At 44.7% G+C, this 12,763-nt stretch overlaps 1 protein-coding gene across 1 annotated transcript in view; it reads right to left on the reverse strand.

Annotated features, from left to right (window-relative positions):
* T265_10761 (hypothetical protein) overlaps positions 1 to 12,763 on the reverse strand; it is a gene marked incomplete at both ends in the record, with an annotated part of 63,979 nt that overhangs the window by 42,144 nt on the left and 9,072 nt on the right. The window contains one exon of the mRNA XM_009177227.1: positions 12 to 238. Coding sequence (XP_009175491.1) covers positions 12 to 234 — 223 coding nt within the window. The remainder of the gene's footprint in view (positions 1 to 11; positions 239 to 12,763) is intronic.

Consider the following 12,763-nt stretch of genomic DNA (forward strand, 5'->3'; position numbering starts at 1 on the left):
TGCCAGCTCACCTCCACCATTTTTGTAGCACAAATATGGAAATCTCCAAACGTTGCCAAGCCCCACCGACATGCCCACACAGGCGAGCAAGAAGTCAAAACGTCGTTTCCATTGTTCTCGCTTCGTAGGTTCGTGTTCAGCACCGTTGTCCTTGGAATGGACTAGGTCGATTTGGCCATTCGAGTTCTCCGAGACTTCATAAACACAAGTGGTCTGAGCAGTCCCAAATGTCATTGAACTGGAACCGATGGAGAAGTCGCCATTTTAGGGGAAAACGCTTTTTAGAAAGTTGACACAATTTTGTGTGTAGTCAATCCCCAACCTGACGAGCACAAATTTAAGTTGAGTGACTTTAGAGAATGTTACTACCACTACTACTAATAGTAGTAGTCTTTCAGCTGTGACGTCCTCTCGGTGCTTAGGTGTCATATAACCCGAAGAAAGCATCAGGGCCCATTCCATTCTAGACAGGAGCAGTCGATATGACTAGGTTAGGATGGGACCATGGATATTCCAGTCAATAAGTTCATGCCTGAACAGCTTTCTGGGCTAATTGCCAGCCAGAGAAAAATTAGGTGACCATCAACGATCACTTGTTGAATGTTCCTTTTTACTAATTTCCCTTGGTTTTCATGCAGGTTGAAGCCAAAAGATTGTTCTTCTTGGTCGGGAAGATTATACCAATCCGAAGAGTGTGAACACCTTCCTAAAGAGTCCTTTCTTGTTGTTTTGTCACGTTTGGGGGTCGTAATTATCGGGGTTTTACTTGATAAAGAGATTGGAATGCTTGATAAATTAATGGAGCACCGGAGTGAACTGCGGGTACCAAATGGAACTGAGTAAATCGGAGAGTTTGCTCAATACACTCGCTCACTTGCAAGCCAGGTTCATGTTCACGGGGGTAGACCAAAGTGAATCCCAGCTTAATCGTTGGTCTATGACATTCTTCAACTGAATTCACTGCACTAAGAATGCCTCTGTCGGGACGGTTTTCAAAACATCGCAGTACATTTTCTAGGCGCGACACACTACTCATAGGGCTGACAAAGAGTTTTCAGGCGATTCCCAAATTAACAGTGGATAGCTCCAGATGATGCAGTGTTTAAACCACAAAGTTACTGACTGAATGTCAGTGATTCGGTATCTCGAATACCTCGACAGTGTCTGAGCTCTCTTACTTCCTTCGGGTTGCTTGGCCAATAGGCACCGAGTGTTAGGGCTGAACGATCATAGATTACTTATTATTGCTAAATAAAATAAAAACTAAACAGTAATGGACAGCATGAATGCATCCGTCGAACTTCAGTCAGTCGCGGTTAATCTTGGCTGATCTGATATTTGCCCTGTAACTGAGTTTCAACCAGTTTTAATAATAAACCCTTTAGTTTTTCGTATGTGCCGTTCAAACGAGTGTTGCGAATGTGAACACTACAAATCGCGCAATCACCCACAAGTGTCTGATCGGAAAATCCTGACAGGCGGACCAATCGATCGACACATCCAAGGTATGTTACTGGGTCGACATACGAGGAGTCGGGCATACTAATCGCACCGCTCAAGCGTGAGCACGTTCGCCTGTTTAGGCGTGAAAATTCAGGTGCGTTTAGGGTGCGCTAGTGGAGGTTAATTAACACGCCCGTCCGCATGTGACATATCCGGGGTTGGAACCACGCGCGTTCAAAGACATCCGACGGTTTTGAGCTTCAATGAGAGCGAAGATCGAGTCCCCCTTTGGCATGGCCTTACTAGAATAATCAAGCCAAGATAGCAGGATGACTGTTCAAACGAGAGTTATGCATATATGAGCACTATCGGAATTGCTTCCATCCATTAACAATCTCAGAGACTATGCGATCAGCATCCTGAAAATAGGTTCCCCGATTTTATTCAACCCGGTTCTTGAACTATCTCGTCAACCGTACAAATAGCATAATAAATAGTCGTTCAGCTGTGCCCAGCTGAAGGCACGAGGGCTGCCGGGTTGCCCAAGTCTAGATGGGAGCAGTCCCAGAAATTAAAAGACAAATTCAATTCCTTCATATCCTGGAACCATTTGACATAGAAGGTGGATAGAATTTCGCAATAACAACAGTATAACAATTGATTTTGTTCATCTCGATCACCAACCTAAAAAGAGGTCATACCGACTGGCTACCGACTTCATTTAACCCGACTCATAGTAATGTGAGTAGATTTGCGAATTTCGATGGTGATTTCTCGTTGTAAGCGAAGCCAATCGATGTTGAAAAGCCAAGATCACTCGTGGCTTTCAGCCGTGAGGGTTCGATACTTCGCGGGTTTTCGTGAGACGCGCATTGCTGATGGTTCCCAATCAGGCTGAAGCAGTTTTGGAGACTTTCTCAGCTTTCCAGCGCAGAATGGCTCCACTTACATGACGAAATCTCCAATAAAAGTAAGCCGATTCATACCACTGTGCAAGGGAAAAGATTCAGTTTACTGGACGTTGAGCAGAGTATCAAACAGTCTGTCGGTACTGAGTGTCAGTCACTTACAGGAGGACCAGAGAGCGAAGGCCTCAACATCACATGACCAGTCATATGGGTGATGTGTCACAGGCTACCGTGACTCATTCAATTTTGGCAACTGGGCCGAGCCACAGGCAGTATGTTTACTGCCTGGTTAAAAAAAGTACTTACGCAATTCAACCATGGGGAACACCTTGTTCATAAATCACCTATGTAAGCTCACTTCTGGTCAGTTAAACTAAATAAAAATTCCCAAGTTATCCACCACATCTGCTTACCGGTTGTCAATCAGAAATCCTATAATTGCGCCTGTCGACTGAGTTCTACTCGTCAGTTCCGAGACAATCGAATCAGATTTATAAATATTGCTTTTGCATCGATCGATTGCCTGTCCCGGGGGTTCCTGCCCTACGCTGATTGGTTGTTGACGGTGTTACTCGGACATGAAACTTGTACTTTGCATGCCTGACAAAGTCGACATACCATTCATTCGTTATGTGTTGGATCATACATGATCAGGTAGAAGAAGCAAAGTATGGAGCTACTGATACACTGGTAACCACGTGCTTTCTTGCTCTGTCGTTGCAGTTCACGCGTGAACTGGTTCATGAACAACCCTTGTTTACCAAAGAAATGCAAATCAAAAAGGAGATATGCTAATCGGTCAAACTTTTCTTGCAAACGGAAAACCTTGAACAACCTTAAAACCATAGGGTACTGGGTAACTGGGTGACCTAGGTTGTATTAAAGCAGCCTGCCAAAATGACTCGCGATATGATAAAGTATTCATTGGACCCTGAAATTCTTGAAAAACGTCTGTTCATGGTGACCGTTTTTTTCTAATGTGAACTTTCCACATACCGATACATCCTTTGGACCCATGCCCTAATTCCGTGCTTACGGTAATACTGACAAGTCCGGTAGAGCTCAGATAGTAGTGTATTTGTCCACTACATTTTGTATGCAAGGAGAACTAGATAAAAAAGTTGCGACTCCACTTGACACTCTGTCAGGGTGTACAGCAACGTTACACATAAGATCTTGGTGTTTTTTGACTTCCGTTTTGACTCTGTCATGTTAATGAGCAGTTCGACGCGCTGTGTCACGAGATCTTGTCAACTTTGAATGAGAAGGTATCCAGAGAATTCCCACAAGATGTGGCGTCATGGTCGCGGTCGTGATCACAGGGCTTCATTTGGAGGTGGACGAAGTCCTCGTGAGTTTTAACGTAATCTCAATGTACACAAACATCCCTAGGGCAGATGCTCTGAAGGTAACTAAGAGGTTGTTTTACTGGCAGACACGACACTCGGGAAACGGACACAGCTCTCGGTCGATGAAATAGTTGATGGCATAAAAAATTGCTTGAATCTCGATCAGTTGGTCTTTGCCACAACTGTTTATTCACAAGAACAAGGTCTAGCAATGGGACTTGTATTGTCCCTATATTTATACAGAGGACTTCGAGCAAATTGCGTTGGCTGGATATCACTTTCCACCGAAAGTTCTTTTGGCGTTATGTTGACGACACGTTTATCGTAATCGAGCGAGATAACGTGAACAGCTTCCACGAATACCTGAACAGTTTAACTCCTCAGATCAAGTTTAGCATGGAAATAGAGTCCACCTCGGACACAGTTTTCTTTCTGGACTGTATAACACACAAGACTGGTCGGAAATTAAAAACTACTATTTACCAGAAACCAACAGACGCAGGAAACGTCTTAAGCCACTCATCAGCATATCCAAAGTCCGTGTACGCCAGTATCGTTTCATCGAGTCAGAGCACTGTGCACAGAAGAGATCCTCCGACCAGTAGCTCAAATCGAGATCACCAACTTACTTCAAGAAAATGGATATCCAGTACGTTCGATTAGGCATCAACTAAGAGGGATATTGGCTCCGGTATCTAGACCCAGTAAGGAATGGATTGGCACAGCAGTCATTCAATAAAAAGCAAAAACATTGGAGGTTATTTGAAAACTGCTGAACTTAGCCAACATTCAAGTGGCTTTCCAGAAGGCAAAAACGCCACGCTCAGTTTTGGTGCAGTTGAAAGATCCCCTTCCGGTTGAAAGGTCTAGGGATTGCATGTATAAAACTGACTGCAGCGATCGCACTAAGGTTCACATAAGACAATCTGCCAGGAAATTGCACGCCAGAATTCATAAGCATAAACGGGGAATAAACAAAGCACCAAGGAATGCGGAAGAATACCAAACGCTGGTCAAGGACTCAGTCATGGCATAACGCATTAGACACAGGACCTGAAACAGAACTGGAGAACGGTTTAGGCTTAAGACGGTTCATACCACAGCGGCTGATAGTCGACCATCACAGCGTAACTAGAATCCTAGTTGTGGAACTGCCGAGCCTATGGGAAGCCGAGTTGACACGTGACTGTATGATTTTCAGTGCACATAGAATCATTAGCAAATACAGAGGGGTGGAAAGCGCTGCCCGACCAAGGGTAACAGCTTCCCTATTCACAACTAGCACCAGTTCATCCACACAGACGGACGAAAAGTGCAAACACGTTCAAGGGGGAATCATTACGTGAACCGAGTCAGGGAACTAGACACTAAGCTGGACCCGAATCCGTGTAGGTTGCTCCAGCGGCTAAACACTCGGTGATCCACCCTAACAAACAAAATCCCTTGAGTGACCCCACAGAGATTTAGCTTAAGCTGGTTAATTGGCTCTCCTCCCGCTGTAATCTTGACCAAACTCCTAACCTAATCACTTGGTTTGACGAAGAACTTGTGTCAAAAGCGAAACGTTGTCCAGCAATAAATCCACCGATTGATATCAAAATTTCCCGCCTAGTTTCATTGTTGTTCAGCTTCCTGAGGTTTGTATCAATTTTGAAGTGCTTCCAAAAAACCTACCAGATTTATTTCGGCTTTATCATACTTCAGAATGCACAGAATCTCGCAGTGCTTTCTAAATTTAAGGTGAAACCTTGAAGTTTGTGGATCAGTTTGCCTATGTCAGAAGCGTTTGGTGATGCATCTAACTCCGAATGAGGCTACAGATTCCCAATCACGTTTGCTAACATACCTGACTTGTATAGGCAAAAGAAAGTCTGATTTGAGGTCCCTACAAAACCACGGTTAGATCATCTTGAATAGGTGCCTCAGAAACACCGCTGAAGTCGGTTAATGTGAACAGATGGTGAAGCCAAAGTCAGAAGACGGGTTTCAAGTTATGTAACAAGCATTCCCACCAATTTTAGCAGAATGAAGCACACTCGACTATTCTTGCCAAGCACTCTTGAGACTAGAACAACGCTGTAGCTAGGATCTGATTCACAGTCGTGCACAGAGCGACAAAGTGCGTCCTGGAAAGAAGAGAATGGTGATAGCCACAGGCTTCTGAGTTGTTTGCTCTACTCGCCTTAAAGGATAAAGTCTATACAACCGTCCGTTTGCTCATTTAGAACCACACGGTGATGTCACACTTTGTGTATCTCCTCCCCCAACCACACTATTCGCACTTCGAAGCTGGTATGATAACAAGCTGTTCTTGGTCACATACTGGATTCCCTACGGGGTGACTCCCAACAAACCATCTTTCTTTGACTGGATACGTGTTAATAGTGGCCTGAGCGTTCTCAGTTTGGCAGTGTCTGTTAAAGAATTTCGATAAAGAGAGTCCGCTTTCGAGAAATACACTAATTTACGAATCAATTTGGTTTTCACGAGAGACTCAACTGAATCTCTCGGTTATAATATTCTGCAAGTGAATGTGCTGCACACGGACCACCTCATGTTTCAGTTGGCACGATATTCGAGATATCGCAGTATATTTCCATAAAGGAAACCACTCACAAGGTTGCTGAAAACTCTTTGACAGCCCACGACCGGTTTCACCCTTCTTAGGGCTCACCAGGTAGGCGCAGTCCCCGAGTTTCCGTCAACCTTAAGTTCTACTTGAACCCAAATCGGACTGTTTTCGAGAAATACACTCATTTGCAAATCAATTCAGTTTTCCTGTTGATTGAGACTGTTAATAACTACGAAACGGACCACAGCTTTGAGTCCGCCAAAGACAGATTTTACAACGCGCTGGGTGTTCTTTTACAGTGAGCCAGAATGTATCACTTTAGTCTGTGGTGATATAAACACGTATGAAGATAGGATTCGCGCTGCTGAGCTTCCACCGTATGGTCATCTTTAATTAAACTTGAGAATCACTGGGGAAAAAAAAGAATTTTTGCCTTTAATGCACTTTTCTGCAGTACCAATCTTCTGGAATAGTGAGAGTCGGTGACCACCGGTAGAGCAGCCATCAACCCAAATGCACCACATTTGCGTCATTTCATCATCATCATTGTCAGCTGTAATAACCGCGTACTTGTCGTACAGTAGTTGTAGCTGCCACAGTTTAGTTCACCGGTGATTCGGGGAGGTGGAGTAGGTAATTACGCATTGGAGGCGGGAACCGATAAATTAGTGCGTAAATACAGCACTGTAGGTGGACTGTTAAGTGGAGGAGGGTGGGTGGGAAGGGAGCTATGTACTGAAGACAATAGCTTGGATGCATGAGCGCCATTGAGGGTGCGACAGGGCCGGATCTGACAATGTCTCCAACCATTGATATGGCCCGTCTCGGGATCCCCATCCAGGAAGAACGCAATGACCAGCACAGCTGAGTTTCCTAGTAATGGCTTTCATACTTCGCTGCCAAGTCATTGTTTGACCGCCTCTGGCTCTGTTCCACCCTCCACATGGTTGTGCAAAAAGAGCCCTTCGAGGAAGTCGGTCGACAGGCATACTCAGTACGTGGCCAAACCAGCGCAACTTATGCAGCATGATAAGTTCATCTATCGAGGATGAGTTATTTCGTCCGAATAACATTCGACGAACTTCAGCAGTGCTTATCCGGTGTTCCCACCAGACTCGGGCAATGCTCCGAAGACATCGATGGTCAAACACTGAAAGTCTTTTGACGTCCTCGGCGCGCAGTGGCCAGGTGTTGGTAGAGCGTTCGCTTTGCGTCATTTACTGATATTGAAAGTCGTCCACCGCCAATCGCTTATCCTGGACTATCTGTATCAATCCTGGTCACACGCATGTCCAGTGATTATGATGTTGGCACTTCTGTAGTTTGTGTAAATGGCGCCACTGGAAAGCTTAGCAACCCTAAAATCAAACAAGCGTGTCATCTCCAAAGACTGGCTGATGACTGGGGTCCGAACGTTAACAGCTGTTGGAAGAAAGGTTCCACAGCCCATCCACAGTGTCAGAACTATAGTTAGCGGTACAACGCAGACAACCGTCTCAAAAAAATAAGACCCTCACAGAGCTGTGGGTTTGCAGGAGGCCAAAAAGCATATTCTTTCGTGTAACAATCAGAGGCTGCGTAAAACTGAGCCTACCTGCAGCCCGGAGACCCTAGTTGATCCAGACGGCCAAAGAAATGAAACTGGCTAAAACATTCAACAAGGTTTTGGTAACGTTTCTTCAGCTAAGCAACACCAAAGACCAGAGTGGCTTTGTAATGTATATCAGGTAAGACTGTTTGAACCACTAAACAGAATGTTTCGGAGATATTTCAGGTGGCTTGACCTACCGGCAGGTAAAGAAAATGCGGACAACGAATAGGGAACCATCTTCAGCTGCGGAACTACATGTGTGTATCACCATATTCAAACGGCGCCAAACTTACGGTACCAATGATCTTCCACCCAGTGTTCTTAAGAATGGGAATAACCTGTTCTTCAAGCTTTATCTAACGTTTTGCAGCAAAAGCCCAAATCAGGCAACCGGGATGAGTATCCATGGTGCATGAACGTACACTTGAAAAGTGCATCATGGTCGGCGGCGCTTTAGTGGCATCCAACTTACCTGAGTAATTATTAATTGGCGTAAGCGCATGACACACCGTTCCAGGTGAGTCTGTTCTTTTCAAGACCCTTAAAATTCCGTAAGCCTTGGGCTTGTAGGGCGCTGACGCAACGGTGTCAAAAGGCTGTCTTCGCAGGTTGTCTGAGTGAACATGTGGAGCTGTACGACATCCCATTTTTATTACAGCCTCGAGTTTTTCTTAAATAACAACAAATAATGTAGGTGGCAGGACACCATCGCCTGGTGCATGAGTTACCGTTGAAGTGGCTATCCATCATTATCGTGTCCGTCGTCATCATCATTATCATCATCATCCTCGTGATCAGTAACGCTGCAGGCAGCATCTTCCAGAAACCGCAGTGTGACTGACACCCATGGTACACTACTCACAACTCGCTGGGTTCCAGGTGAGTCTCTCGAAAAACCAAATTAGTTTGCAAATGAGTGTGTATTCGCTAAATTCGTGCAATTTGGTTTCAAGTAGAACATAAGGTTGAAGGAAACCCGGGGACTGTGCCTACAAGATGAGCCCGAAGCAGAAGGGCGAAACCGGTCGTAGGCTGTCGACGAATTTTCAGCAACCTTATGAGTAGTACATTACATAGGCAAGAAATTCAGCTGAAGTGTAGGTGAATCTCCCGTAAAATCCAGATTGGCACACCGTTGTTTGAATAAGTCGGACTTTACCCAATTTGGGTTCAGGTAGAACACAAGTTCAACGGAAACGCGGGGACTGTGCCTACCTGATGAGCCCCAAGAAGGAAGAAACCGGTGGTGGACTATCCGATAACTTTGAATAACCTAATGAGTAGTGTATCACGTCTGTACAATATATTGCGATATCTCGAATATTGTACTAACTGATACACAAATCACCCAGGTGCGTCACATTCAGCTGCGTTCCAGGTGAGTCTCCCGTCAATGACAAATAGTTAATTAGTTAGTTTTTGTTGAGTTGACGAGGTTGTAAATAACACAGGATGAGATAGCTGATGGAGGTAGTCAAGAACGACTTGTTATCGTCAGCTTCAGTGCCTCGTTGCTAAAAACGTCTGATGGGATTTGTACGCCCTAGATGCATCATCCCCAGGTCCGCTGTTGGTTTAGTGTTGTAGCTACAAACGTTGACTACTGTGCACTGTTTGATCCTACACGCTAAGAAGCGGTGCTTCACAAAGCCATGATCTATTTTTCATACCTCTGCATATACTCCGTAACCGTTTCAGTTTAACCTGTCTGTTCAGCAAAAAATGTTCTTCTACAAAAATTTTTATCACATTCTCGCGGCTGTTAGATCGGCAAGTTGTTTGGTGCAAGCTATTGGTTCGATCACCTTCTATGTGTTTAATCTGGTAATGCTAAGCGGTTGATTTAAAAAGGCATGTACTGTTTGCTTCAACCTATACAAATCGATCGATACTGATTTGTGAATAAGACATCATCAGTATGAACGATTTATCATGTCCCCCTCGGCTGCCATTTTTTTAGAAGCGGCCTGTCCGCATCTGCGAAACAGTTAGAGCTTTGCTTGAAAAGGCCATCAACCGAAACCAGAAATCTCGGTATAATGTGGTGCTGAAATTGCGAAGAGGAACAGCAGATTTTCCAAGGTCTTTCGATTCCGAGAAGTTGTCTTACTCTATAACCAATTTCCATAACAAACTTGGAAGGTTTCGCAGGCTTCGCTAATCTGAACTCCATCGAACTCTTGTCCGTTGAGAACTACGGTCATGGAGCTCATTGCTAGTGGTGAAAGTCTTTGACAGGCTCGCAGCAACTAATCGAATAGTTCTGAGAGTCTGTGAAACAACAGATGTCACCTGGCTGGCAGCAAGATAAGCATATATCGTGATTTCGAGTTCCTCCTCAGCTCCTTGCTCATGTAAATAAATTTATCGTTCGAAAGTTTCGCTTGGTCTTCACAGAACACTCAACTGAATTCAACATGAATCTCTTATTTACAAGAGTCTTCAGCGAAATGTGCTTCACAAAAGCAGCCTCAAATTTTAGTTGCTATGATACCTCAAGAAGCACAATATTTTTTCTGGAAGGAACACTGCTCAGAGGAGTGCTTAAAAACACCGGGCAGCCCACAATGTCTCGAATAACGTACCAGCTATGCAGCACATTCAAATGAGGAATATCCTAAACGAGATACTCAGCTGGGATTGAGTTCCCCATATGTATGTACTAGCGCGCGTACTTCATGAATTTGGTACAATTAGGGTTCAAGTAGAACCTAAGACTGCGCCTCATAAACAATAGATTCAGGGTGAGTGAGTCTCTCGCAAAACCAAATTGGTTCGAAAATGGATTATTCGCTAATTTCGTGTAATTTGGGTTCAAGTATGGGTACATACGATTGATGGAAACTTAGGGCCCGCGCCTACCTGATGAGCCCCGAGAATAGCAAAACTGGTCGTGGATTGTCGAACAATTTTCAGCAGTCGTATTAGTAGTGTATTACGTCTGAAGCTCATAAGTAATGTCCTTCAGAGAAATATTGTTTCGGTGACCAACCAAGCTCTAAGTTTCAACACTGTTATTAAACGCAGATAACGTAGTTTACAGCCACAGATATCTATAGTAATAAGCTTTTTTCTAATCAATACCTATCAGTAGGGTGATTTCCAATGGTAACCAGGTATACGTGGTCATGTTTAAACATCATCATCGCCATCGGCAGCATGACATCAGTGTTCAACACCGATGCTTCACTGCCGTACAACCATGATTTATTTGAAAGCCTTATCGTGAAGAACAGGAAAAAGGCGGACGGGAAAACGACGTAGTTCTAGCTCACTACCACCATTTAGAGGTGCCTACACCTCCAGACATTCACTCAGGCAATCTGGATAGAAACTGACTACAAGAACGCCACAGACATCGGTTGGCAACCATAACTTGTAGTGTCTCTAACCGGGCACAGTGAGGATCACGCGGTCTCCATCCTGGAAGGCGAGTAGCATCGACAGCACCCAAGCGTTTCGTGATCTCCTTCGTGCTCCTCTGCCAAGTCAAGGGTTGGCCACCTCTCTGTTTACGCCACTCTGAATTGGGCATGGAAAACAGCACTCTCTTCGGCAAACCATGGTTTGGTATACGCAACACATGTCTCAACCAACGCAGCTTCTAGTGCTCAGCACATTCTTCAATGGAAGTACCCCTTGCACTACCGATAACGCGCTTTCCAACTACCTTGTTACGGATTCGCCGACACCAACCCACACGAGCTATGGTTCTGAGACAACGATTGTCGAACACCTGAAGACGCTTCAGGTTCGGTGCTTGAATAGGCCAAGTCTCACAGGCATACAACAAAACAGCCCGTACTGTAGCTTGATACACACGTCGATTCAGATTCAGGGATTAACCACTCTGACGACATAGGTGTCTCAAATCAGCAAACGCGGCCCGTGCCTTGCAAATTCGTGCATTCACCTCATCTGTCATACTACAGTCAGAGCTAATACAACGTTCAAGATACGTGAAACGCTCCACAACTTCCAGTACCTTTCCCTGGATTGTAAGTGGCGTGTTCAGTGACTGCGCGTCTACGAGCATCGCCCTCATAAAAAATGAAACAGTGAATAGCCCACAACCGTAAATAAACAACCCGCAACCTTTTCTGTGTTCGGACTGATACCAACGGGGAAGGGTGCTGAGGCACCGAGGTGGATTTTCCTTGTTTGCCAATCGATCGGCAACTGGTTACAAGTCTTGAGGACAGCAGTGGCGACGAGTGAAACTTGTCTCCTGTGGATGCTAACTGGAACTCACACACAAAGTTTGTACAAGCTCTTGTTCTTTGAAAAGATGTGGGTGTAAGGGTCGACCAGTTATGTAGATACACAAGGGACGTCAATGTCAGACAAGTTGATGGAACTGGATTCTCGGTGGGTCGTATACAGGCTTGAACGATCTGCATCGCGGTCTCTAAAGTTCGAACAAAATGTCCCAACCACATGCCCAGCTCGGTCCAAGTGACTCCAGTATCTGGTCATCACCTAGGTACGAACGTACACCTAGTATCAATTTTTAGATGGCTTCACACCCATCCTCGTCATTCTTTTTCTCTTCCTCCACCTCATAATCATCAACAACGATAACTTCTCGGAATAAAGTGTTACAATCCATAAAATTCATCCTTCCTCTAGGCTGCTTATTGTTTCAGTTGATTTGTGCCCGAACACGCGGAACGACTGAGTTTAGTTTTTTTGGCTTCCAGTAAAATAGGAATGAATGACTTTATACATCAACTTGACGACTACAGAGAGACATATTGTTGTAAGCACAACCCCAAGTTTGCACTGAGTATGTGGGAATTGGAACAAAGACACCAGAAACTGGTATCATGTGCAGAATGGTTTCTTTTTCATACTCCCAAGGAGCAGAAGAACTCACAGTCACAGAAGACAAGAAAATCTG

Source organism: Opisthorchis viverrini (assembly GCF_000715545.1).
Source record: "Opisthorchis viverrini unplaced genomic scaffold opera_v5_406, whole genome shotgun sequence".
Lineage (NCBI taxonomy): Eukaryota > Metazoa > Platyhelminthes > Trematoda > Opisthorchiida > Opisthorchiidae > Opisthorchis > Opisthorchis viverrini.